The 27,784-nt window shown below is 48.9% G+C and overlaps 1 protein-coding gene across 3 annotated transcripts; it reads left to right on the forward strand.

Annotated features, from left to right (window-relative positions):
• Nucleotides 1-1,203: 1,203 nt before the first annotated feature.
• On the forward strand, nt 1,204-27,605 carry RNPEP (arginyl aminopeptidase). 3 transcript variants are annotated; one of them, XM_033196029.1, is made up of 11 exons: nt 1,204-1,712; nt 7,892-8,032; nt 8,371-8,519; nt 17,147-17,263; nt 18,293-18,531; nt 21,445-21,558; nt 22,878-22,990; nt 23,161-23,269; nt 24,750-24,974; nt 25,818-25,960; nt 27,002-27,605. In XM_033196029.1, the coding sequence occupies exons 1-11, from the start codon at nt 1,266-1,268 to the stop codon at nt 27,158-27,160; spliced, it is 1,956 nt and encodes a 651-aa protein (XP_033051920.1). In that variant the 5' UTR covers nt 1,204-1,265; the 3' UTR covers nt 27,161-27,605. The 3 variants fall into 3 exon arrangements, with proteins under 3 accessions (XP_033051920.1, XP_033051921.1, XP_033051922.1); XM_033196030.1 differs by having other exon boundaries at nt 1,205-1,712; nt 18,296-18,531; XM_033196031.1 differs by lacking the exon at nt 8,371-8,519 and having other exon boundaries at nt 1,246-1,712; nt 18,296-18,531.
• Nucleotides 27,606-27,784: the final 179 nt, after the last annotated feature.

Here is a 27,784-nt window from a genome sequence, read left to right on the forward strand (position 1 = left end):
ATGACATCTTCTTCCTCTGTCAATATTTAACTAGAAGGATCAGGCTAGGCGTCTCTTCGTTGTGCTCCCCAGCCTCCTTTTCTTCCCATATCAAGCACAGCACGTGGAAGTGTCATGACCTGTTTTCTTGTGCGTGTGCTAAAATGTGAGTTAGGCTATGAACACCACAGGGAGAGGAATTGTGCCAGACTTAATTCCAACTGTACCCCAGGCACTTAGCTTAACAACTGGGGTCTAGTAGATACTCAGCAAAAGTGCATTGCATCAAAGACTGAATAATTTCAAGATAGGAGTATTCAATGTCTAATATGTACCAAGCATATCTACCATAAGCATTATTTCATGAAATAAAATAATTTCAACTCTATAAAACTAGGAAGCACAGAATAGAATACTATTTCCCTTAATGAAAAACTCACTACATTGTTCTTTTTCAAAATCTCATTTCCTAGCTGAACAGTAAAAACGTCATCACTGATTAGCTCCTGTTCATAGAAGACCCACTGTAACCCACTGGTACAGAAGAGAAACAAAGTATTCAGTGGAGATGTCCCTAGCACAGTAAGCGGTACAATACAGTAAGGGAAATAGAAGTGACATGCGATGGACAGCCAGGTCTAAAATTGCGCGGTGCTGATTGCTGTCCCTTAACTCAACAGTAGAAAGATAGGCGTGCCTGGAGTTGCTGGGGGACAAGCCTCGATCCAGTGTGAATTCCGTGGACTTGTGCAGGGTTTTACTGTTTGCCAAGTGTGTTAGACACGTTACCTGGTAGAGTTCTCACATTACTTCGTGAGATACACAGATATTATTACTCTATTTTACTGATGCAGAAAGAGGCTAGGGAAGAGTCATGTTTCTTGTGCGACTTGCCCAAGGTGATACATAGTCCTAACAACCGGCCTACCGCAGGGTGTGTGATCTCGAACTCAGACCTTCCCAGCCGGGGCTCAGTCCTCGCCGCTGCCTAGAAGATGAGGCAGCAGGAAGGGTCAGCAGAGAAGGGTGCCCCACCGGGACGACTGGAACACCTCAGTAGGATACAGGTGGGCAAACGTGGGCCACACGATCCCACCGGCCTCTTTTGTCCTAAGCGCCGAGGCAGTGGTGCAGCTAGAAGAGTGGGCGGTAGACCGCAGGGAGGGGATGCGATCGGGCACAGATTTCGGGGGCGGGGCCCGCGCGGCGGGGGCGGGCCCGCGGCGCTCGGGGCGGGGCTCCCCTCGGGTTCGTGGCCCGGCGGGTGAGCAACGGCGCTGCGGACCATGGCTAGCGGAGAGCCTTCCCCCAGCGGCGGCGCGGCCAGGCGACCGCTGCACTCGGCGCAGGCGGTGGACGTGGCCTCGGCCTCCAACTTCCGGGCCTTTGAGCTGCTGCACTTGCACCTGGACCTGCGGGCTGAGTTTGGGCCTCCAGGGCCCGGCGTGGGGAGCCGGGGGCTGAGCGGCACCGCGGTCCTGGACCTGCGCTGCCTGGAGCCCGAGGGCGCCGTCGAGCTGCGGCTGGACTCGCACCCGTGCCTGGAGGTGACGGCGGCGGCCCTGCGGCGGGAGCGGCCCGGCTCGGAGGAGCCGCCCGCGGAGCCCGTGAGCTTCTACACGCAGCCCTTCTCGCACTACGGCCAGGCCCTGTGCGTGTCCTTCCCGCAGCCCTGCAGCGCCGCCGAGCGCCTCCAGGTGCTGCTCACCTACCGCGTCGGGGAGGGACCCGGGGTGAGTGAGCCCTTGACTGCGCCCGCGGCTGCCTGCCCGCCCTTCTGGCCCGGAGCCGCCCTACGCCCGCACCTACCCCCGCACCTACCCCACCCGGGAGGAGGGACAGGGAGGACCCTTCCAGAGCGTCCCTGGAGGGGCCGAGCTCCCGGCGCGCCGCCTCTCGGCCTCCTCCCTTTGCTTCCTGTTTTCCTCCCGGGCTGCCTGATTTCCTTCTTCTGAACTTGCTCCAGTGATTGGGCGGTGCACCCTTTGCCTTTTCCATCCTTCCGCGTCTCCTCCCTGGCCTCGGCGGCTTGTCTACATTGCGCCGCATTCCCGCTCATCGCACACTGCCGTTTCTGACATCTTCCGTGGCTTCCTGGATGACCTATTGTTCATGCATTTCACTTAGTGCTGTCTTGGACTTTTGGGCCGAGGTTCCTGATTATCAGCCACCTTATCTCTGCTTTATGGTGGCTCTGGAATTAGCCAGATGCTGATCTAGGTCTTTGTTCTGTGTGACCTTCTAGTTCCACGGTTAAAGCTTATATCTTTGTTTTTGTTTCCTCCTGTGAAGTCCTGGATTTGATTAACGAAAGAATTTGAGTAAAAGTGAGAACCGGAATTAGGGTGCTATAAGTAATAATTTGGCCTTCTCACTGTTGGTTAGCTCTTTAATTTTTTTCGGAGTGGGGGGCAAATACTGGAAATAAGAGATGGAGTTAGGTGGCTTATGTCTGTAAGAGTCAGAAAATCCTTCCTGGAGAGTCCTTAGGCTGTGGCTGCCAGTTATCTCTCAGGTAGAGTGGGTTGCAAGTTTCACAGTAAACTGCTTGCTTACAGTTTAATTTTTCTTTTATTTATTTATTTGAGGCAGAGTCTCACTCTGTCGTCCAAGCTGGAGTGCAGTGGCAAGATCTCGGCTCACTGCAACCTTTGCCTCCTGGGCAGAGGTTCAAGCCATTCTCGTATCTCAGCTTCCCTGGTAGCTGGGACTGCCGGCGTGCGCCACCACACCCGGTGAATTTTTGTATTGTTTAGTAGAGACAAAATTTCACCATGTTGGTCAGGCTGATCTCGAACTCCTGAGAATTCCTGACCTCGAGACCTGCGCCGGGCCCACAGCTTGGTTTTGTATGTTAGGGAGACATGATACATCAATCAGTATATGTAAGAAGTACATTGGTTCGGTCTGAAAAGGCGGGACAACTTGACGCAAAGGCAGGAAGACTGGAAGCAGGAAGGAGCTCCCAGGTCACAGATAGGTGATATACAAATGGTTATATTCTTTGAGTTTCTGATGAGCCTTTCCAAAGGAAGCAAATCAGATATGCATCCATCTCAGTGAGCAGAGGAGTGGCTTTGAATAGAATGGGAGGCAGGTGTGCCCTAAGCGGTTCCCAGCTTGAGTTTTCCTTAGTGATTTTGGGGCCCCAGAGATTTTCCTTTCACAGCCTGATAACACCACCGCACTCCATCCTGAGCAACAGAGTGCAACCCTGTTTTAACAAAAAGAAATCAAAGATGATGAGTAAGCAATTTTGGTGGAGGTGGGGATTATGGCTAATTTTATTTATTTATTTATTTATTTATTTATTTATTTATTTTGAGGCGGAGTCTCACTCTGTCGCCCAGACTGGAGTGCAGTGGCCGGATCTCAGGTCACTGCAAGCTCCGCCTCCCAGGTTTACGTATGGCTAATATTTAATAAGATGAACCAGGCACTAGTCTTTTTTTTTCTTTTCTTTTCTTTTTTTTTTTTTTTTTGAGGCGGAGTCTCGCTCTGTCGCCCGGACTGGAGTGCAGTGGCCAGATCTCAGCTCACTGCAAGCTCCGCCTCCCGGGTTTACGCCATTCTCCTGCCTCCTCCCGAGTAGCTGGGACTACAGGCACCCGCCACCTCGCCCGGCTCGTTTTTGTATTTTTAGTAGAGATGGGGTTTCACCGTGTTAGCCAGGATGGTCTCGATCTCCTGACCTCGTGATCCGCCCGTCTCGGCCTCCCAAAGTGCTGGGATTACAGGCTTGAGCCACCGCGCCCGGCCCAGGCACTAGTCTTAAGTGCTTGACATATGTTAAATGAGTTGTCTTTCCGTAAGTGGCTAATATGGTGCATGGTACATGGTGAGTAAACTGTGTTAGCTTTTACTGCTAACTTTTGTATTTATTTATTTATTTTTTGAGACTGGGTCAAAAAGCTCCCTACATTGTTCTTTTTCAAAATCTCATTTCCATGCTAGGTGCCGTAGCTCACATCTGTAATCCCAGCACTTTGGGAGGCCAGGGCTGGCAGGTCACCTGAGGTCAGGAGTTTGAGATCAGCCTGGCCAACATGGTGAAACTCCATCTCCACTAAAAATACAAAATTTAGCTGGGTGTGGTGGCTCACGCCTGTAATCCCAGCTACTTGGGAGGCTGAGGCAGGATAATTGCTTGAATCTGGGACACGGAGGGTTGCAGTGAGCCAAGATCATACCATTGCATTCCAGCCTGGGTGACAGAGCAAGACTCCATCTTAAAAAGAAAAAAAATCTCATTTCCTAGCTGATCAGTAAAAACATCACTGATTGATGGCGTTCAATGATCAGTCAATTGATCAATCATCATTGACTGATATAGTGGCACCGTCTCAGCCCGCTGCAGCCTTGACTTCCCTGGCTCAAGTGATCCTCCCATCTTAGCCTCCTGAGTACCTGGGACCAACCACAGACCTGTCGCTTCCACACCTGGCTAATTTTTGTTATTTTTTATAGAGATGGGGTTTCACCATGTTGCCCAGGCTGGTCTTGAACTCCTGGGTTCAAGTCATCTGCCCGCTTTGGCATCCCAAAGTGCTAGGACTACGAGCGTGAGCCAACATACCTGGCCTAATTTTTTTTTTAATAGACTTTATATTTTAAAACATTAACAGAAGAATTGAGCAGCTAGTTCCCATATACAGTCCAGTACTCCCTACATACTCATATACACACAGATTCCCCTCTTGCTACCATTTTACATTAGTATGACACATTTGTTACAATTAACCAATGCTGATATATTATTAACCAAGACTAATTTTTACATTAGTATAATAGTATATTTGTTATAATTAATAAACCAGTACTGATACTGAGTCCATAGTTTTTTCAGAGTCCCTTAGTTTTTACTTCTTGTCTGTTTCTGTTCCAGGAAGCCATCCAGCATTCCACGTTATATTTAGCTGCCATGTATCCTCTTGGGACTCTGACAGTTTCTCACACTTTCCTTGTTTTTGATACAACTTTGACAGTTTGTTTTTTGAGACAGGGTCTTGCTCTGTCACCCAGGCTGTAGTGCAGTGAGCGACACAATCATGGCTCACTGCAGCCTTGATCCCCCTGGTTCAAGCGATCCTCCTGCTTCAGCCTCCCCACCAAGTAGCTGGGACTACAGGTGCATACAACTGTGCCCAGCTAATTTTTTGAATTTATTATTTGTAGAGATGAGGTCTCACTGTGTTATCCAGGCTGGTCTCAAATGCTTGGGCTCAAGCAATCCTCCCACCTTGGCCTCCCAAAGAAAGTGCTAGAATTACAGGCATGAGCCACTGCTCCCAGCCAGTTTTTTACTTTATTTTTATTTTTTCTATGGAGACAGGGTCCCCCTGTGTTGCCCAGGCTGATCTCAAACTCCTGGCCTCAAGCGATCCTCCTGTCTTGACCTCCCAAAGTGCCGGCATTACAGATGTGAGCCACTGAACCCAGCCACCCTTGACAGTTTTGAGGAGTGCTGGCCAGGTATAGTATAGGATGCCCCTGTATTGGAACTTATCTGATGTTTTCTCATGATTAGACTGGGATTATGAGTTTTGAGGGGCAATTCACAGAGGCAAAGTGCCTTTTTTTTTTCTTTTCTTGAAATGGAGTTTCGCTCCTGTTGCCCAGGCTGGAGTACATTGGCATGATCTCGGCTCACTGCAACCTCCGCCTCCCTGGTTCAAGAGATTCTCCTCCCTCAGCCTCTGAAGTAGCTGGGACTACAGGCACGTGCCACCACGCCAGGCTAATTTTTGTATTTTTAGTAGAGACAGGGTTTCCCTATGTTGGCCAGGCTTGTCTTCAACTCCTGACCTCAGGTGATCTACCCGCATCGGCCTCCTAAAGTGCTGGGATTAACAGGTGTGAGCCACCGCCCCTAGCCAAAGTGCCATTTTCATCGGGTATTGAGGGCGCATAGTATCCACATGATTTATAACTGTCAGCATTGATCTCGGTCCCCTGGCTGAAGCAGTGTTTATCAGCTTTCTCCACTCTGTCTCATCCCTTTCTATACTGCACTACACCTGTTATAAGGACACTAATTAATTTTTTCACACACAAAAACTCAAAGAAAAACCCAGCATCCCAATGTAGCTTCCTTATGCCTCTTAAAATAGGTCTCAGACACCGCTGTGTTCAGAGCCCTTCATTAGACTTGCCCAGGCCTGCCTCTCCCACTCTGCATCTGGAGCCTGCATCTGTTTATGCCTCTGCTCATGTTGCTCCTTGTCTCCTTGTGAATGTCTCATCCCTGCCTTTCCAGCCATCTCAATCCTGCTTGTCTTTCAAGGTCCAGCCAGAAAGTTTTCTTTCTTCCTCTGTGAAATCATCCTGGAATAATCGAATCCGTTTCTAAATTCTAAATGGTATTTGTTACTGACGTATACTCCACCCTGCTCTGCTTCCAGGTGAATGAAAGCCTGTTGCTCTAGGCAAAAACTGGGTTTTGTTATAATCATTCAGATTTGACTTTTTTTTTTTTTTTTTTTTGAGGCAGAGTCTCGCTCTGTCACCCAGGCTGGAGTGCAGTGGCATGATCTCAGCCCACTGCAACCTCTGCCTCCCGGGTTCAAGTGATTCTCCTGTCTCAGCCTCCTGAGTAGCTGGAATTACAGGTGCATGCCATCATGCCAGGCTAATTTTTGTATTTTTAGTAGCAACAGGGTTTTACCATGTTAGCCAGGTTGGTCATGAACCCCTGACCTCAAGTGAGCCACCTACATCGGACTCCCAAAGTCCTGGGATTACAGGAGTGAGCCACTGCACCCAACCCAGATTTGCCCTTTAAGAGCTAACAGAATGCAGATAAAGAATCATATAACCAGTGCCTATCATATAGAATACATTTCTTCTGAAAAGGTAAATTTTAGGAATAGAAAACAAATATTAAGCCAGGCGTAGTGGCTCATGCCTGTAATCCCAGCACTTTGGGAGACTGAGGCGGGCAGATCACCTGAGGTCAGAAACTCAAGACGAACCTGACCAACATGATGAAACCCCGTCTCTATTAAAAATACAAAATTAGCCGGGTGTGGCGGCACATGCCTGTAATCCCAGCTACTTGGGAGGCTGAGGCAGGAGACTCGCTTGAAACCCGGGCAGCGGAGATTGCAGTGAGCCAAGATCGCACCATTGCACTCCAGCCTGGGCGACAAGAGTGAAACTCTGTCTCAAAAAGAAAGAAAAAAGAAAACATATATTAGGCTGAGCATGATGGCTTATTCCTATAATCCCAGCACTTTGGGAGACTGAGGTGGGCGGGTTGCTTGAGGCCAGGAGTTGGAGACCAGCCTGGCCAACATGGTGAAACCCTATCTCTACAATACAAAAATTAGCTGAGCTTGGTGGTGCACGCGCCTGTGGTCCCAGCTACTTGGGAGGCTGAGGCATGAGAATCACTTGAACCTGTGAGGTGGAGGTTGCAGTGAGCCGAGATTGCACCACTATACTCCAGCCTGGGCGACAGAGCGATACTCTGTCTCAAAAAAGAAAAGAGAATACATATTAATCACTGACTCCCAGCTGAGTTTTGCTTTTCTGAGTCTTATCACAAGTCCAAATGCAGTTCAGTAGTTTTTTGTTTGATGAGAAACTACCATAGAGACAAGGACACAGACAGGGTACAGATGAAAGGGTCAGAGGCTAGGTCCAGGGTCCCTGAGATGACGCATGGGATGCCGGGAGGAAAGGACCCTTTCTGGTGGCTCTGCTCTGTGAAGTGGGTGTCATACTTTGGCTTGGATTCCAGGATGAACTAAATACACAAGAGGAGAGAGCTTTCTAGTTCGAACCAGACTGGCTGGCAGAAAGGTTTTAAGGATGACCTAAAATTCTCTCATTCCAGCCAGCTCACTTCTCTGGCCAGACTGAGCTCGTGTGGGAGAGATGTCTGTTCTGAAATGTTCTTCTTTTCGCTTAGGTTTGCTGGTTGGCTCCCGAGCAGACAGCAGGAAAGAAGAAGCCCTTTGTGTACACCCAGGGCCAGGCTGTCCTAAACCGGGCCTTCTTCCCTTGCTTCGACACGCCTGCTGTTAAATACAAATATTCAGCTCTTATTGAGGTAAGGAGACTAAGATTAGGTGCACCTGCCCTTGGGATTAAGAAATAATTTCAAATCTATCAAACAGGTCACATTTCAGTGGTAAATTATTATATCCATTCAGTAGTACTTCTGAAAAATTGCTTACTTTTGAATTCTTCCACCTACTGAAGTTGTATGTAGCTTTCCTCTAAATCCCATCAGTTGAGCACAGATTTAGTTTCTTGAAACCTTTGTGTTCTCCAAGATAGACTCCGGGCCATTATCATCACACACAGGTGGCTGGTCATGCTTTATTCAAACTAATCAAAAGGAGACTCTCTCCAGGTAAAAATCTCCTAAGCTTTCTCTGTTGTCAGGTCCCAGATGGCTTCACAGCTGTGATGAGTGCTAGCACCTGGGAGAAGAGAGGTCCAAATAAGTTCTTCTTCCAGATGTGTCAGCCCATCCCCTCCTATCTGATAGCTTTGGCCATCGGAGATCTGGTTTCGGCTGAAGTTGGACCCAGGTAGGAGACAAAGACCCCACAGGCAAGGTTGGATTGACCTCAGAGGCAAGGAGGACTCTGACCAGTGGACCTGCTGGGGTGGTTCCTGGGGAGTCTTGGATCCTCTGTCTGAGTCCAGAGCCTTTCTGCAGCTCATGCAGCATGAGCACAGCTGGAGGAAGTGCTCGTTTTCTCCCCGCCTTTCCCACTCCCTCTTTCCAGTTCTAATCCTGCTGCCTGGAATAACATCATCGGCCCTGCTAGCAGTAGTGTTGTCCTGGGCTGCCTTACAGAGGGATGTTGGAATTTAGGCTGCAATTTTGGGAAATTGATTTTTTTTTTTTTTTTTTGAGATGGAGTCTCGCTATGTTGCCCAGGCTGGACTGGAATGCAATGGCATGATCTCGGCTCACTGCAACCTCTGCCTCCTGGGTTCAAGCGATTCTCCTGCCTCAGCCTCACAAGTAACTGGGACTGCAGGCATGCCCCACCACACTCGGCTAATTTTTGTATTTTTAGTAGAGACGGGGTTTACCATGTTGGCCAGGCTGCTTTCGAACTTCTGACCTCAGGTGATTCACCTGCCTCGGCCTCCCAAAGTGCTGGGATTACAGGCATGAGCCATCATGCCCGGCCTGGGAAATGGATCTTCATTAATATCTTTAAGTTTTAATGCCCTTCTAGCAGCTATATCTATTTTCCTATCTTCGTACCAAATCTTCCCCATTTTCTTTTGCACTTAAGTTACTGGAAATATACAACTTTGGTATCATTATTTCCTTCTAAGAGGGAAGTGGACTCTCCTTCCTGTCTGCAGCAGATGCGTGAGTCTAAGCCTACGGTGACAGCAATGCCTGCATGAGGTTAGATGGATCTTGTGAAGATAAAAAGTGATTTTGTAAGGTTTCCTGAGAAAAGAGGTGTGACTAGGAGTCTAGGTTTTTCCTGGCTCTCATGTAACCTGCCACCATAGCTTGGTCCCAGTGTGGGAGCATCAAAAGCTGGACAGTTGGACAGTGAAACTGTGACCTTTTCCTGGTACTGTTGCTGTTCTTTATCTCTAGCCCTGCTCCCAGTTCCTAGAGGCAGTGGTGTCCTTGACAAGATTAGTTACAAGCCTCAGACTTCATAATTGGGCTCAGTGGCACTGCTGGTATCATGAGTCTTAGTTTCTGGTTATCAGATGGAATAATAGATGGGATTCCACTGGCATCTGCTCCCAGTGCACACACTCAAAACAATACCAGTCTGGAAAGACAAAATGTGCTTCTCTTACGAAGGGCTGTCTTCCTAATAGGCAGGGTAGGAAATAACCAAAAGGATGTCATCTTTGCAACAGACAAGCAAGTAGATAAGTAAAGGAATGTCGTTTCCAAGAATAACCTTACTAAGGTTCTATTTGTGAGAGTATGAACTATTAATGGGAAATGAGAGAACAATAGATTCTAAAGATACTGAATGATGATTTCTTTTTATACTGCCTGTAATAAAATGACAACATGGTATATCGAACTAGGTGACAGGATCCACTTAACTGGTGGTAATGACTTATTCCTTCCCTGATTAGATGGACAGTCCTTGCCTCCTGGGTCACATTGTAGGGTCTTTTATTTTATTTTATTTTTTTTTGAGACGGAGTCTCGCTCTGTCACCCAGGCTGGAGTGCAGTGGCCGGATCTCAGCTCACTGCAAGCTCCGCCTCCCGGGTTCACGCCATTCTCCTGCCTCAGCCTCCTGAGTAGCTGGGACTACAGGCGCCCGCCACCTCGCCCAGCTAGTTTTTTTTTGTATTTTTTAGTAGAGACGGGGTTTCACCGTGTTGGCCAGGATGGTCTCGATCTCCTGACCTCGTGATCCGCCCATCTCGGCCTCCCAAAGTGCTGGGATTACAGGCTTGAGCCACCGCGCCCGGCCACATTGTAGGGTCTTGTGGGGGGTTTATTTATTATTTTTGAGATGGAGTCTTGCTCTGTTGCCGACGCTGGAGCGCAGTGGTGCGATCTTGGCTCACCACAACCTCCGCTTCTCGGGTTCAAGCGATTCTCTGGCCTCAGCCTCCCGAGTAGCTGGGCCTACAGGTGCGTGCCACCGTATCTGGCTAATTTTTATATTTTTAGTAGAGATGGGGCTTCACTATGTTGGCCAGACTGGTCTTGAACTCCTGACCTCGTGATCCACCCACCTCAGCCTCCCAAAGTTCTGGGATTACAGGCGTGAGCCACCACACCCGGCTGTGGGGGTTTATTAAATGGGAGGGTTTTCTGGCAAGGTATGCCACCTATCCCAGTCCCTGTTACTGCAAGAGGAAAATCCTGGGCAGAGGGGAATTATGGATATATCCCAGTAGGCCCTTTTATGTATAATCTCTTCTAATCCTTACACAGACTCCATGAGGATGATACTCTCTACATTTTAAAAATAAGCAAACCAAGGCTGTGGTGAGTGGCTTGTGCAGGACCACTAGTTGGCAAAACTGGAATTAAAATGCAGGTATTTCCATTGCAAATTCAGTGCTCTTTGCACTATACTACGGGTGATGAAATTGCAGCTTGACTGAGAGCGTCCTCATTTATTTTGACAGAAATGTGTGTCCTGGTGGAGGTATCTTGGATGACTGTCTTAAACCTTCTAGTTATAGCAAGCTGAACTCCACTGGGCTGAAGGACTATGGTAATTTTGATATTCAAGGTGGTGGTAGAACAGTTCACAAAGTAATTCCTTGAAGACACTGACTGCCGTCCCATGGTCTTTTTCTGTCTGGTGTCCTGTCACATCATCTTTGGCAACTTTTATCCCCTAACACCCAGGGTTGAGGGTGGTTGCAGGGTTTCTTGTGCTCTGACCTGCCCTTCTTGTTTTCCCCTCTCCCTCCCTCTCTCTCTTTCTTTCTTTTCTTGTCTCGCTCTCTTGTCCAGGCTGGAATGCAGTAGCACAAGAGCCCTCTGGCTACCAGGCTCAAGCAATCCTCCCACTTCAGTCTCCAGAGTAGCTGGAACCACAGCTACTCTGTCACCATGCCCAGCTAATTTTGTTTATTTTTTGCAGAAGCAGGGTCTTGCTATGTTGTCTAGGCTGATCTTGAACTCCTGTGCTCAAGAGATCCTCCCACCTTGGCCTCCCAAAGTGTTGGGATTGTAGGCATGAGCCACCGCACCAACCTTCAGGGTTTCTTGACCTCTACTCAGAGAGCTTTCTTCACTCTGTCAGCCACCCATATTCACAGCCATGCTCTGGAATCTAGAGCCTAGACATCGTCATTGTCATGAACTGTACCATATCTGAACTTTTAAGCCACTGGTCCTCATTCATCCTGACTCTGCTAACCTTCCAGCTCTCTGACAGCCTCCCTCCCACTATATTCCACCACATCTCCTCCTTGAGCTCATGGCAGCCTCCCTTCCGGCAAGCCACTCATTTCTCCTGGGCAGTTAAGACCCTGGGCTTCCCTCCCTGGCCCAAGTGTGTGGTTGGTTACCTCTTACCAACACCCCCAACCTCCTTGCCCACTATTCCGCTGCTGTAATGTCCCAGTCCCTTGTTATACAATTCCTTTTCTCTACTTCTATGAGTGGGTATTTGGGAGATATAGAAAATAGTGAAACTACACAGTAGTAGTACCACTATAACTTTCTTTCTTTTTTTTTTTTTTTTTGAGACGGAGTCTTGCTCCGTCACCCAGGCTGGAGTGCAGTGGTGTGATCTTGGCTCACTGCAACCTCCGCCTCCCGGGTTCATGCCATTCTCCTGCCTCAGCCTCCCGAGTAGCTGGGACTACAGGCACCTGCCACCACACCCAGCTAATTTTTTTGTATTTGTAGTAGAGACAGGGTTTCATCATGTTAGCCAGGATGAGCTTGATCTCCTGACCTCGTGATCCGCCCGCCTCAGCCTCCCAAAGTGCTGGGATTATAGGCATGAGCCACCATACCTGGCTACCACTATAACTTCTTTTTTTTTTTTTTTTTTTTTTTTTGAGACGGAGTCTCGCTCTGTCACCCAGGCTGGAGTGCAGTGGCCGGATCTCAGCTCACTGCAAGCTCCGCCTCCCGGGTTCACGCCATTCTCCTGCCTCAGCCTCCCGAGTAGCTGGGACTACAGGCGCCCGCCACCTCGCCCGGCTAGTTTTTTTGTATTTTTTAGTAGAGACGGGGTTTCACCGTGTTAGCCAGGATGGTCTCGATCTCCTGACCTCGTGATCCACCCGTCTCGGCCTCCCAAAGTGCTGGGATTACAGGCTTGAGCCACCGCGCCCGGCCTATAACTTTCAATTCTTCGTGAAAAATTGGAATTAAAGGAAAGTCAAAATAGACATTTGTGAGGTTTTCCAGAAAACTGTAACAGATGTACGTCTTCAACAGCAGGTGTGCTTTCAAGGTTGTTCAATAGTCCTTTTATTTATCTTTCCATCTCACTCCCTTTACACTGTTCTAAGACTGTACTCTTCAAGTTTACTGTCCAATCCCATCCCCTCACTTAAGCAGAAGATCTTGTCTCCTGTTTTACTGAGAATATTAAATTCATCAGATATGATTATGTCAGCTTCCTGTCCTCCACTTAAAAAGTTATCTTCGGCCGGGCGCGGTGGCTCAAGCCTGTAATCCCAGCACTTTGGGAGGACGAGACGGGCGGATCACGAGGTCAGGAGATCGAGACCATCCTGGCTAACACGGTGAAACCCCGTCTCTACTAAAAATACAAAAACTAGCCGGGCAAAGTGGCGGGCGCCTGTAGTCCCAGCTACTCGGGAGGCTGAGGCAGGAGAATGGCGTAAACCCGGGAGGCGGAGCTTGCAGTGAGCCGAGATCCGGCCACTGCACTCCAGCCCTGGCGACAGAGTGAGACTCTGCCTCAAAAAAAAAAAAAAAAAAAAAAAGTTATCTTCATCTGCTTCTATCCTTCCAGACTGCGATGAGGGTCCTTCCTTCTATTTAAAGCCAACTCTCTTCCCTCACATGTCCTCTGGGACTTTGCCTCATCGTTTACGTCTCTGTCTTCAAATCTGCAGCCTCCCCCTCTAGACAAGCACCAGTTTCTCTTAGATCTATAGCAAAGCAAAAAACAAACTCAAGGCTGGGCGCGGTGGCTCACTCTTGTAATCCCACCTCTTTGGGAGGCCAAGGTGGGTGGATCACCTGAGGTCAGGAGTTTGAGACTAGCCTGGCCAATGTGGTGAAACCTCATCTCTCCTAAAAACACAAAAATCATCCGGACCTGGTGGTGCATGCCTATAACCCCTGCTACTCAGGAGGCTGAGGCAGGAGAATCACTTGAGCATGGGAGGTGGAGGTTGAGCCGAGATTGCACTACTGCACTCCAGCCTGGGCGACAAAGAGAGACTCCACCTCAAAAAAAAAAGCCAAAAAAAAAAAAAACAACAATAACAAACAAACTCGGCTGGGTACAGTGGCTCATGGCTGTAATCCCAGCACTTTGGGAGGCTGAGGTGGGTGGATCATGAGGTTAGGAGATCTAGACCATCCTGGCTAACATGGTGAAGCCCTGTCTCTACTAAAAATACAAAAACAAAAATTAGCCAGGTGTGGTGGTGGGCGCCTGTAGTCCCAGCTACTCAGGAGGCTGAGGTGGGAGAATGGTGTGAACCCAGGAGGAGGAGCTTGCAGTGAGCCTGGATCGCGCCACTACACTCCAGCCTGGGCGAAAGAGCAAGACTCCATCTCAACAAACAAACAAACAAAAAACTAAAAAAACCCTTAACTCCATATTCTTTTCTGGCACAACACACTGTCCTTCCCTCTGTAGCCAGGTGACTTGAGTAGCATGTATACTCACTGGCTGCACTTCTTGAAACCCCCCCAACCCACCATCATTTATTGCTACAATCTACAATGGAATCCAGCCCCCCACCCTTGCCATGCCGTTGAAACTCTGTAGTAAGAGAGGTCATTTGCCTGAATACAGGTAACATATGTGATGCTTTTTAGCCCTCGCCTTCATGTTCTGCTGTTTTTCTTCAGCCCCCGTTGACCCTCCTCTAGCTTCTGTGACACCACCCATGCTGGTCGTCAGGCCTCCTGGTTAGTCCTTTCTCATCTCCTTCACTGACCCTTTGCCCAGCTCCTTGTGTGTTGGTGTTGCCCAAGGCTCTGTCCTTGACCTGTTCTTTTCTCCTACATGCTTTCCTTGGAGAAACTCACTCATTCTTGTAGTTTAACATATTTTCTGTGTCCTGCAGCCAGAATGATCTCTTAAAACTCAATCTGATAATGTCACTTGTTGCGTTAAAATGCTCCCATGGCTCTGAAGGTCCAGTTCTGTAACAGGGCATCTGAGGCTCTTTGTGACCCGACCCTCTTGGGCCTCTCATGTCCCACCTCCTGCCACTGCCTCCCCCACTGCAGTCTGATCCTGTCCTCAAGTAATCCCAGACCCTCGGTGCTTCCTCACATGCATATGCAGTGTTCCATGGCTAGGTCTTTGCTTTTGATATTTGGGAAGTACCTGATACTGGTTTCCCTATATCTTTTCTTCCTGTTAGAATAGTTCCTATGCTTCAGGCCGGGCGCGGTGGCTCAAGCCTGTAATCCCAGCACTTTGGGAGGCTGAGACGGGCGGCTCACGAGGTCAGGAGATCGAGACCATCCTGGCTATCCCGGTGAAACTCCGTCTCTACTAAAAAATACAGAAAAACTAGCCGGGCGAGGTGGCGGGCGCCTGTAGTCCCAGCTACTCGGGAGGCTGAGGCAGGAGAATGGCGTAAACCCGGGAGGTGGAGCTTGCAGTGAGCCAAGATCCGGTCACTGCACTCCAGCCTGGGTGACAGAGCGAGACTCTGTCTCAAAAAAAAAAAAAAAAAAAGAATAGTTCCTATGCTTCAGCAAAGACAGAGAGGAAGTTTTCCCTCATCCTGGCCTGGACCCATCCCACTTTGCCATCAGTCCTTTTTTTTTTGGAAACAGAGTCTTAACTCTTGCCCAGGTTGGAGTGCGATGGTGCGATCTTGGCTCTCTGCAACCTCCGCTGCCCGGGTTCAAGCAGTTCTCCTGCTTCAGCCTCTCAAGTAGCTGGGATTACAGGCACGCATCACCATGCCCTGCTAATTTTTTTTTGTATTTTTTTTTTTTTAATAGAAACAGGGTTTCACCATGTTGGCCAGGTTGGTCTTGAACTCTTGACCTTGGCCTCCCAAAGTACTGGGATTACAGACGTGAGCTACCAGCCCAGCTAGTCTCTCATTCATATGTCCATATGGAAAAGCAGTTCTACAGTGCAGCCAGGGGCTCTTGGTCAAGCTGAACCTTTGGCTGCAGGAGCCGAGTCCATTGCATCTTTCCATTAGACTGGATCTTCTTGTTTGTTTTTGTTTCCTCCAAGCCACTTTGTTTCTCTATCTTTTTATTATGTAAATTTCCAACATCTAGAAAATTGAAAGGATGATGCATTGAACACCTATAGAACCATCTACTTTGTTATATTAGTTATATGAGTGGATTTGTTTTTATTTTTGCTAGACTATTTAAAAGCAAGTAAATCTGTGTGCCTCTCTGAAGAACAGAGGCATTCTCCCGTATAACCACAATCCCATTATTGTACCTAAGGCAGTTAACAAATTTTTATTAACATTAGTAGGTTTGGATCGGACACAGTGGCTCATGCCTATAATCCCAGCACTTTGAGAGGCTGAGGCAGGTGAATCATTTGAACCCAGGAGTTCGAGACTAACCAGGGCAACATAGCGAAACCCTGCCTGTACAAAAAATAAAAAAATTAGCCAGGCGTGATGGCATGTACCTATAGTCCTAGCTACTGGCATTGGGGAGCTGAGGTGGAAGGATCACTTGAGCCCCAGAAGGCAGATCACACCACTATACTCCTGCCTGGGCAACAGAGCAAGAACCTGTCTTTAAAAAAAAAAATAGGTTTGTCTCTTAAAGTTTTATTCAATTCCAGATTCTATTATTAGAATCCTTTCTTCTTCTTCTTCTTTTTTTTTGAGGTGGAGTCTCCCTCTGTCGCCCAGGCTGGAGTGCAGTGGTGCCATCTCGGCTCACTGCAAGATCCGCCTCCCGGGTTCACGCCATTCTCCTGCCTCAGCCTCCCGAGTAGCTGGGACTATAGGTGCCTGCCACCACGCCTGGCTAATTTTTTGTACTTTTAGTAGAGACGGGGTTTCACTGTGTTAGCCAGGATGGTCTCAATCTCCTGACCTCATGATCCACCCGCCTCGACCTCCCAAAGTGCTGGGATTACAGGCGTGAGCCACCGCACCCAGCCTTAGAACCCTTTCTTATCTCTCCTATAAGTAGAGAGAAAAAAACTAACATTTACTGTATAAACCGCTGTTTGAAGGGCTCATGTGTGTTGTCTTGTTTAATCTTCACTCATTTTACAGATGAGGAAACTGAGGCTCAGAAAGGTTAAATCACTTTTGCAAGATTGCATTCAGTAGTGAAACCATAACCGTGTAGCATGGTTCCACCTCCATGAAGCTGTCTGGGGTCCTTGTTTCTCTGGAGTGGTGAGCGGTCTCTTGGATCTGTGTGGTGATCTGATCTTGTACCCCGTCACTGTGGCTGTCTGCATTGTCACATTCACTTGTCTGAGGCCAATTTTCTACGGGTGCTTTCAGGATCGGGTCACTGTGATGGTCTCTAAACACCATTCTGCTTTTTCTGCTCTCTTGTCTTTAGGAGCCGGGTGTGGGCTGAGCCCTGCTTGATTGATGCTGCCAAGGAGGAGTACAACGGGGTGATAGAAGAATTTTTGGCAACAGGAGAGAAGCTTTTTGGACCTTATGTTTGGGGAAGGTGTGATATCACATTGACTCTAGTGTCTCATGTTAAACTGAGTCCCTGGTTTCCATTTTCCCTCTTCGTGTGGCTTCTCCACCTCCTGCCTCCCAGAGCAAAGTTTCCCTGATCCCAGAAGTGAAGGAGAGGAGGAAAAGAGGAGGATGTGAGCCAGGCTCCACACTGTTGCTGAGGAGAGGACCTAGGAGACGAGGTTCTTTTTTTTTTTTTTTTTTGAGATGGAGTCTTCTTGCTCTGTCGCCCAGGCTGGAGTGCAGTGGCATGATCTCAGCTCACTGCAACCTCCACCTCACCTCCCAGGTTCAAGCGATTCTCCTGCCTCAGCCTCCAGAGTAGCTGGGATGACAGACGCCCCCCACCACACCCAGCTAATCTTTGTATTTTTAGTAGAGACAGGGTTTCAGCCTGTTGGCCAGGCTGGTCTCAAACTTCTGACCTCAGGTGATCTGTCCACCTTGGCTCCCAAACTGCTGGGATTACAGGTGTGAGCCACCAGGCCCAGCCGAGAAGAGGTTCTTGCGGTGATGAAAATGTGACCTGCAGTTGCCAAGTTTGAGATGGGGCAGCACCGTCAAGATCCTTTGTTGACCTGTGTTTTCCCATTGCTGCAAGTTTCCCCACACTCTGTTTTTAACTTTGACATCTTCAGACTTAGGCTCCTTAGATAAAAGGGTGCACATGGGTCTTGATGACCCCAAGTTGGCCTCCAGGGGACTCCATGTGATGGAGCTGATAATATACTTAGCACCTCCACACCTGCTTGGAAGGAGAGAGGGAAACAAATGCCTGGAGCGTGAGCTCCGGGAGAGCAGACACCACCTGGACGAGGGAAGTCCTGGCCAGGCAGGGGAGCCACCTGGGAGAAGCACTGAGGAGCCTGGCTTCATTTTCTGCACTGGGCCCGAAATCCTGCTCTTCCTGTTTAGTGACTGCATCTCTTAGGGCTTGGAAACAGGCTGGTAGCGGAAGCGAGGTGGGGTCTACTCCAGGAAGCCAGGGCCTCTCGGTGACCTCCCTGCTCCTCAGCAGGTACGACTTGCTCTTCATGCCACCGTCCTTTCCATTTGGAGGAATGGAGAATCCTTGTCTGACCTTTGTCACGCCCTGCCTGCTAGCTGGGGACCGCTCCTTGGCAGATGTCATCATCCATGAGATCTCCCACAGTTGGTTTGGGAACCTGGTCACCAACGCCAACTGGGGTGAATTCTGGCTCAATGAAGGTTTCACCATGTACGCCCAGAGGAGGATCTCCACCATCCTCTTTGGTAAAGTGTCCACCCCTCTCCTAAGGACCCTGCATCCCATTCTTAACCTGTGGGGCCAGTGTGTTCTCCTTTTGGGGTTTCAGAATACAAGTGGGGTTTCAGAATACAAAGCACATACATGGTTTGACAACTGACTTTTTCTTTCTTTTTTTTTTTGAGGCAGAGTCTTACTCTATCGCCTAGGCTGGAGTGCAGTGGCCCGATCTCGGCTCACTGCAAGCTCCGCTTTCCAGGTTCATGCCATTCTCCTGCCTCAGCCTCCTGAGTAGCTGGGACTGTAGGCACCCAACACTACACCCGGCTAATTTTTTTTGTGTTTTTAGTAGAGATGGGGTTTCACCATGTTAGCCAGGATGGTCTTGATCTCCTGACCTCATGATCCGCCCACCTCGGCCTCCCAAATACTGGGATTACAGGCATGAGCCACCGCGCCAGGCTGACAACTGACTTTTTTTAAAAAAAACATTTCCCCAGGTCATTAAGTTTTTTTTTTTTTTTTTTTTTGAGACGGAGTCTCGCTCTGTCACCCGGGCTGGAGTGCAGTGGCCGGATCTCAGCTCACTGCAAGCTCCGCCTCCCGGGTTTACACCATTCTCCTGCCTCAGCCTCCGCAGTAGCTGGGACTACAGGCGCCCGCCATCTCGCCTGGCTAGATTTTTGTATTTTTTTAGTAGAGACGGGGTTTCACCGGATTAGCCAGGATGGTCTCGATCTCCTGACCTCGTGATCCGCCCGTCTCGTCCTCCCAAAGTGCTGGGATTACAGGCTTGAGCCACCGCGCCCGGCCTTTTTTTTTTTCTTGAGACACAGTTTCACTCTTGTTGCCCAGGTTGGAGTGCAATGGCACAATCTCAGCTCACTGCAACCTCTGCCTCCTGGGTTCAGCAATTCTCCTGCCTCAGGCTCCCGAGTAGCTGGGATTACAGGCACGTGCCACCACACCTGGCTAATTTTGTATTTTTAGTAGAGACGGGGTTTCTCCGTTTAGGTCAGGCTGGTCTCGAACCCCCGACCTCAGGTGATCCACCTACCTCAGCCTCCCAAATTGCTGGGATTACGGGCATGAGCCACTGTGTCCGGCTCATTAGATTTTCTTCTATAGCTGCATATATGGATGTTTTTTAATTTACTGGTTGTTTCTAATTTTCTGTTGAAATATGTGGACAAACTTCCTTACCTATAAATGTCTATTCATATCAGATGATTTCAATAAGGATAAATTCTTAGAAACACAATTTCTGGGTCTGAACTTTTTTTTTTTTTTTTGAGACAGAGTCTTGTTCTTTTGCCCAGGCTGGAGTGCAGTGTTGCAATCTCGGCTCATTGCAACCTCCGCCTCCGTGGTTCAAGCAATTCTCCTTTCTCAGCTCCCCCACATCCCACCCCTGTAGCTGGGATTACAGGCGTGCACCACCACGCCTGGATAATTTTTATGTTTTTAGTAGAGACGGGATTTTGGCATATTGGCCAGACTGCTCTTGAACTCCTGGCCTCAAGTGGCCTGCCTGCCTAAGCCTCCCAAAGTGCTGAGACAACAGGTGTGAGCCACTGTGCCTGGCCCTGAACATTTTAAATTACAGAGTCTTTTTTAGTATATATTGTCCATTATCTTCCAGAAAGTTTGTACAAATCTATACTTTCATTCAGAATATATATAGCAAGAGCCTATTTGTGAATATCTTAATCAGCCATTAGGAATCCTGCAAGCAAATATTTTTATCCCATTGTACAGTTGAAGAAACTGAGATTGAGAGAGGCTGAGTCACTTACTCAGAGTCAAAACATCTAGGAAAGGGCAGAGCTGGCTGGTTCCAAAACCCTGTCCCCCTCCCCTCCACTATTCCCTCAGTCATTGTTTTTAATGCAGAAGGAGACTTAGAGATCCTTAAAATTTTGGAGTTGATAATTTCTTTTGTCTGACAGAAACAGTCAGATGAAAATAATTCTAAGTTTTCACAGAAGATCAAATCATTGCCAAGCATGGTGGCTCACGCCTGAGGCGGGTGGATCATCTGAGGTCAGGAGTTTGAGACCAGCCTGACCAATATGGTGAAACTCCGTCTCTACTAAAAATACAAAAAGTAGCCAGGCATCGTGGTGTGCGCCTGTAGTCCCAGCTACTTGGGAAACTGAGATAGGAGAATTGCTTGAATCCAGGAGGCGGAGGTTGCAGGTGAGCTGAGATTGTGCCACTGCACTCCAACCTGGGCAACAGAGCAAGACTCTTGTCTCAAAAAAAAAAGAAGATCAAATCATTTTCTAAAAATAAGGCCAGGGGCCGGGCGTGGTGGCTCACGCTTGTAATCCCAGCACTTTGGGAGGCCAAGGCAGGCAGATCACCTGAGGTCAGGAGTTTGAGACCAGCCTGGCCAACGTGGCGAAGCCCCCTCTGTACTAAAAATACAAACGTTAGCTGGGCGTGATGGTGCACACCTGTAATCCCGGCTACTCGGGAGGCTGATGCAGGAGAATGGCTTGAACCCGGGAGGAGGTGGAGGCTGCAGCGAGCCGAGATTGCGCCGTTGCACTCCAGCCTGGGTGACAGAGCAAGGCTCTGTCTCAAAAAATTAAAATAATAAATAAAATAAGATAAAAATATAGTACTTTGATAAGGAAAGGTAACTGTCAGAAAGGTGCGATTCTCCCAGTCCTCATCTAAGAGAGAGACTAACAGCCTGAGTTAACCAAGTCCTTTGTAGCCCACAGCAACAGGGAGCTAGGGACTGAATCCGGCTCTTTGTAACTGTCCCTATTTGCCCTGGGTCCCCAGGAGGGTAATGTTATTAAGCTTCAGGTATCTGTTGCTATTCTTCTTGAATCCACAAAGAGGCAGCACAGTGTCTCTGTCAGGAAAATACACTTGGATGTGGTGACAGACTTTTTCCTGGGGGCTTATGTTTGATTCTGCACCAGGCGCTGCATACACCTGCTTGGAGGCTGCAACGGGGCGAGCTCTGCTGCGTCAGCACATGGACATCACTGGAGAGGAAAACCCACTCAACAAGCTCCGCGTGAAGATTGAACCAGGTCCAGGAGGCTCCTCTGTCTGACACCCACTCTCCTCAATTGAGCTTGGAGCCCCAAGTTAATGCGAACTTCATGTTGATCAGTGCACACTTAGAATACTGTATTCGGAGGGAGGGGCACTCCAGAGCTCTTTCTGGCCAATTCTCTGGCCACTAGGCTTACTGAACCCAAGCCACTGCAGCCAGATAGGAGTTCTGTCCAGTCTGTATGGTTCGTGATGACTTTATCATTGCTTTGCATTTGTACAAGTCTGTATTATTTTCCAGGCTCTTTCCCATTCCTTCATGATCATCAGGGCAGATCTGTGGATTCTGTAGAGTAAAAGCATTAGCCTTATTTTACAGAGGACGGGACTGAGTGCCAGACAAGTTAAGTGTCTTGTCCAGGTCATATACCTAATCAGTGCATGACTGCAACTGAGATCCAGGTCCTCTCTCTAAATTCAGAGCTTTTTACTTCCTAACATTTTCCTTCATTCCATGTGTGACTAATCTGAAACCTTTTTATGCAGTCGAAGCTCATGTTCCTTAAATCTGTTAAGTGTGCAGATGAATTTCTTGGAGACTGGTAATTAGTTTTAGCCTGGAACAGCTGTGAAAACAGCACATTGTCTGGGCATGGTGGCTCATACCTGTAATCCCAGGTCGAGGCGGGTGGATCATGAGGTCAAGAGTTCAAGACCAGCCTAGCCAATATGGAGAAACCCTGTCTCTACTGAAAATACAAAAATTAGCTGGGCGTGGTGGTGCATGCCTGTAATCCCAGCTACTGAGGAGGCTGGGGCGGGAGAATCGCTCGACCCCGGGAGACAAAGGTTGCGGTGAGCTGAGATTGTGCCACTGTACTCCAGCCTGGGTGATAGAGCAAGACTCTGTCTCAAAAAAAGAAAAAAAAAAAAAAAAAAAAACACTGATCTGGGAGGGGAGGTTGAGTATTTAGGTGGTGACCAATAGGGATGGAAAAGACACAGCCTGGTGCTCAGTGGGAAGAGTTGATGGAACCTACCCACACAAAGTATATCCTGGGACGAAGGAAATGTGTCCGTTCCTCTGGAAGGCTGGTTTCTTTATCTTCATATTAGATCCACAGTAAATGACCCTCTGAGATCTCCTTGGAAGCACCTTGAGAGAGGCCAAGATCTGGAGAGAGATCTTGACCTTGAGAGAGAGATCTTAAGAGAGAGATCTTGGCCTTGCTGTCCCTGGGGAAGCTGAATTCTGATCTCTTCCATTGCTAGTCTTTGACTCTAGAGCTAGAGAAGAACGTTACAGGTGACAGGCTACAAAAGCTTAAATCTTGTCTGCTTTCTCTTCTGCCAGGTGTTGACCCGGACGACACCTATAACGAGACCCCCTACGAGAAAGGTTTCTGCTTTGTCTCATACCTGGCCCACTTGGTGGGTGATCAGGATCAGTTTGACAATTTTCTCAAGGTATAGTCACATGAGGGGAGAAGGAAGAGGAGCGGATAAAGCCACTGGGCCTGAGCAAGGGTAGAGGCAGGGGGCGAAAGAGGTAAGGGGTTGGAGGAGGACCCAGGACACAGAAGGACTCCACTCCCCATGGGGCCAGAGAGGGTCTGAAGAGCCTTCCCTCCTCACAGGCCTATGTGCATGAATTCAAATTCCAAAGCATCTTAGCCGATGACTTTCTGGACTTCTACTTGGAATATTTCCCTGAGCTTAAGAAGAAGAGAGTGGATATCATTCCAGGTAAGCAGAGGAACTGACCCACAGGCTTCTAAAAATGAGTAGAGAATGATATCTCATTTACACTCGGAAAGATGGTGGTGGGCGGGAAAACACTGGGTCAGAGTCGGCTAGGTAGGGGCATTTTGAGGAGCAAACCCAGAATCCTGGGATTTATTCCAGACAAATGACTTCTTTTGACTCCTCTCTGCCTCATTTTCTCCCAGTCTGGTTCCTTACTCTCTCCTCTCCGCTCCTCTTGTTTTCCTCATACCTGGACACACATAGTCAGACCCTTAACTTGCCCAGAGAGCTGCCACTGCTGCTGCTGCTGCTGCGCCGCTGCTCCGAGCTAAAATTCACAGGGCAGGAGCGGAGGCAGCGCCCCCTCCTATGGCCTTCTGAGTGAAGGCAATCCCAGTAGCTGTCCTAATTTCTTTCTTTCTTTTTTTTTTTTTTTTGAGATGGAGTTTCACTCTTGTTGCCCAGGCTGGAGTGCAATGGCATGATCTCGGCTCACTGCAACCTCTGCCTCCCGGGTTCAAGCGATTCTCCTGCCTCAGCATCCCCAGTAGCTGGGATTACAGGCGTGCGCCACCACGCCAGGCTAATTTTGTATTTTTAGTAGAGACAGGGTTTCTCCATGTTGGTCAGGCTGGTCTCAAACTCCTGACCTCAGGTGATCTGCCTGCCTCGGCCTCCCAAAATGCTGGGATTACAGCCCCCAATTTCTGCCTGGGAGGTACTGCTTCCAAAGAAAAAAGGAAAAATGTCCTGTCATGGATGACACAGTCCATTAGATATACCCCCACTTTTTGCTGTGGCCGGAACCCCCGAGTCACTCTGTGTTGGTTTGATGAAGTCTGCGTCCTCTGACAGTAGGATTGGTCAGGCCTTTAGCAGCACCTGTTGTTTGGTTGGAGGCTTGCATTTTAATGTCATGGGACTCCGGAGCTAATGGTCGTTAATAATTCCAGAGTACTTACTATGCATCAGGTGGTACGCTAAGCTTTTAATATTTATTTGCTCATGTAATCCTCATAGCCGTCACTGAGGCAGGGCCTATCACCCCCACTTTATAGATAAAACTGAGGTGCAAAGGTGAAGTAACATGCCTGTGGCCTCCCAGCTAGTTAATGGCAGAGCAGGGGTAGGAACCCAGGCAGCCAGGTCCTAGAGCCTCGGTGCTTAAGTACAGTGTGGTTCTGGTGATCGGTAGGAGAATGTACACGTGAATAGAGCATCCACCAACTGGGCTCTGACAACACGGTGCTAATTTGGAGTGAAAAGCACTTTCACGGTCGAAACGGCACAGTCTCTAGATATCATTATAACTAGGACTCTGCTGGAGCAAGTGGTTACATGGGAAAGTAATGTTCAATGCTGGGGAAAGAGTTTGGGATGGAGAAAGGAGAAACTTGAGGTCTCTGGGAGGTGCTTGAACCAATTGACCGTAACCTGACCAGAGAATTCTGATAGTATCTTCTCTCCTTCTCCCAAACAGGTTTTGAGTTTGATCGATGGCTGAATACCCCTGGCTGGCCCCCTTACCTCCCTGATCTCTCCCCCGGGGACTCACTCATGAAGCCTGCTGAAGAGCTAGCCCAGCTGTGGGCAGCCAAGGAGCTGGACATGAAGGCCATTGAAGCCGTGGCCATCTCTCCCTGGAAGACCTACCAGCTGGTCTACTTCCTGGATAAGATCCTCCAGAAATCCCCTCTTCCTCCTGGTAAGAAAAAATGGTGAACCAGGGCTCCTTGTGTGCAGAGCTTTATGTCAGGGGCTAGAGAGAGACTCACAAAAGGTAGTGATGCCTGCCTCTAGGGGACTGCCACGTACAATAGGGAGGCTGGCCCTCCACAAGGAATGTGCCATCGGGAGGTTATGGGTTCTACCTACAAGCACCATAAGGACAAAGTCACAAAGCCTGGCATTGCTCAAGTCCGAAGCTTCTGCAGGTGACTCTTGTAAAGCCTTTGTGTCTATTAAGTCATTTAATTCACACAGCTCCTCTGGGAAGTAGGTGGTGTGATTTAAATACCCAAGTGACAGAGAATGAACTTGAGGTACAAACAGGTCACACAGAACGCAGTCATCCAAAGCTCTCAACCACTAATGCTTTGTGGCTGCTCAGTCAAAATAATGTTCACCAAGAGGTTAAAAAAAAGTTAGAGCCAAGATGACTTTTAGCAGGTGAGTGGCAGGAATACAAATGGGACAGGATATTGGGGGAATATGTCTGCTTTAATCTTGCTCTGTCGACCAGGCTGGAGTGCAGTGGTGCTATTGGCTCACGGCAGCCTCCGCCTTCTGAGTTCAAGCGATTCTTGATTCTAGCGCCTCGGCCTCCAAGTAGCTGGGATTACAGGCGTGCACCACCACACAGGCGTGCACCACCACAACGGCCAATTGTTTTTGGTATTTTTAGTAGAGACAGGGTTTCGCCGTGTTGACCAGGCTGGTCTCACACTCCTGACCTCAAGTGATCTGCCCACTTCAGCCTCCCAAAGTTCTAGGGTTACAGGCGTGACCCACCGTGCCCGGCCACAAATCATTTCTTTCTCTTCTCCAGGGAATGTGAAAAAACTTGGAGAGACATACCCAAGTATCTCAAATGCCCGGAATGCAGAGCTCCGGCTACGATGGGGCCAAATCGTCCTTAAGAACGACCACCAGGAAGATTTCTGGAAAGTGAAGGAGTTCCTGCATAACCAGGTGGGTGACCTCTGCCTCGCTCTTCCCGAAAGCACACCGGGACCCACTCGGCCATACGTGAAGTAATCATGTGGACCGGGCTCATCGAGGACTCATCTGAGGCACAGAGGGAGGGGCAAATGGCCTGAGGACCCTACCACTCAGCCTCTTTACTAGTGTGGCTTTGAAGGCATTGCCCTAGGGACAAGAGGAAGCCTGCAGGCCTGCGGAGCTTTCTGCAGTTCAGCTGGTGAGACACCAGGGAAAAAAGCTGGCCAGAGCCAACCCAGAGGCGGGAAAGAGGGTGATCGCATCATGCGGGAAACGCAAGAGGGAAAGGGGCCAGAGGTCGAGCAAGAAGAGCAAAGGCTTGGAGGATAGGTCCCTGCTGCCCTGTGACTTGGGCATGGTTGGGACAGCAGCCAGACCCTCTGTCACTATGTGAAGTTGCCCTGTTGGGGAAGGGCCTCAGGCCCTCAGGATGAACTGAATGTCATCAGATTCCGGAACAGGGAGGGGCTGGACTGGAGATGAAGCAGTGCTCTGCATAAAGTCAGGGCTGCGTGCCTGTTTGGGGATATTCTGAGCCCTCTGACGGCTTCCTCAAGGCCCTGGATTTTAGGAACTTGCGATGTCGCTGGCTTTTATTTGTGTGAATTTGACCTGTGGGTTTTCCTTTGTTTGACCGCAGTTGGACCGTATGCAGCTGTGAGCTTTATGTGCTGCAGCCGTTGATATCTGCTATTCACTTGGTGGCTCACCACCTACCCCTTTCCAAAAGTCTGGAGCCCCACTGTGTCCGCCCAACTCATTTGTTTTGTTGAGTGTAGACATCCCCAAGTTAGCATGGATTGGGATGCATCTCCCATGCATCTCCATGGATCTTTGGCCCCCCAAGAAGATGCCGGAATTAGAGCACTTCTGATGAGAAACTCCTCATTCCAACTGTGGTACCCACATCCCTTTTAGCAGCTAGCCATGGCTGCTATTAGGCTGGTACAGGAGGGCTGGACAGACCCACCAGGCAAGCTTCTTAGGCATGTGTATGTGTGTTTCTTGCAGGGGAAGCAGAAGTATACACTTCCGCTGTACCACGCAATGATGGGTGGCAGTGAGGTGGCCCAGACCCTCGCCAAGGAGACCTTTGCGTCCACCGCCTCCCAGCTTCACAGCAATGTTGTCAACTATGTCCAGCAGATCGTGGCACCCAAGGGCAGTTAGAGGCTCGTGTGCATGGCCCCTGCCTCTTCAGGCTCTGCAGGCTTTCAGAATAATTGTTTGTTCCCAAATTCCTATTCTCTGATCAACTTCCTGGAGTTTATATTCCCTCAGGATAATCTGTTCTCTAGGCTTAGGTATCTGTGACTCTTGAGCCTGTGCTCTGGTGGGAACTTACTTCTCTAGTCCACTGAGCCCTGAGACAGAGAACCTGCCCACAGCTCTCCCCGCTACAGGCTGCAGGCACTGCAGGGCAGTGGGCCTTCTCTGCCTCTCCGCCTAAGTCTCTGGGAAGAAGTGGAGAGGACTGATTCTCTTCTTTTCTTTTCTTTCCTTTTCTTTTTTCTCTCTCTCCTTTTTCTTGCTGATTTTATGCAAAGGGCTGGCATTCTGATTGTTCTTTTTTCAGGTTTAATCCTTATTTTAATAAAGTTTTCAAGCAAAAATTGTTATGGATTGAGTGACTATTACATTTCTTCCACCAGGGGTCCCCACTGTGTTTGTTCAGGAAAGGTCACTGGAGGAAGCCCAGAGAATGACAGTGTTTCCCTGTCCTCAGCAAACAGCCAGCATGAAGGAGGTGGGTGTCCCACCCATGCAGATGAAAAAATATATGGCAAAATGGCA

Source organism: Trachypithecus francoisi, unplaced genomic scaffold (assembly GCF_009764315.1).
Source record: "Trachypithecus francoisi isolate TF-2019V2 unplaced genomic scaffold, Tfra_2.0 Lachesis_group5, whole genome shotgun sequence".
NCBI classification, from domain to species: Eukaryota; Metazoa; Chordata; class Mammalia; order Primates; family Cercopithecidae; genus Trachypithecus; species Trachypithecus francoisi.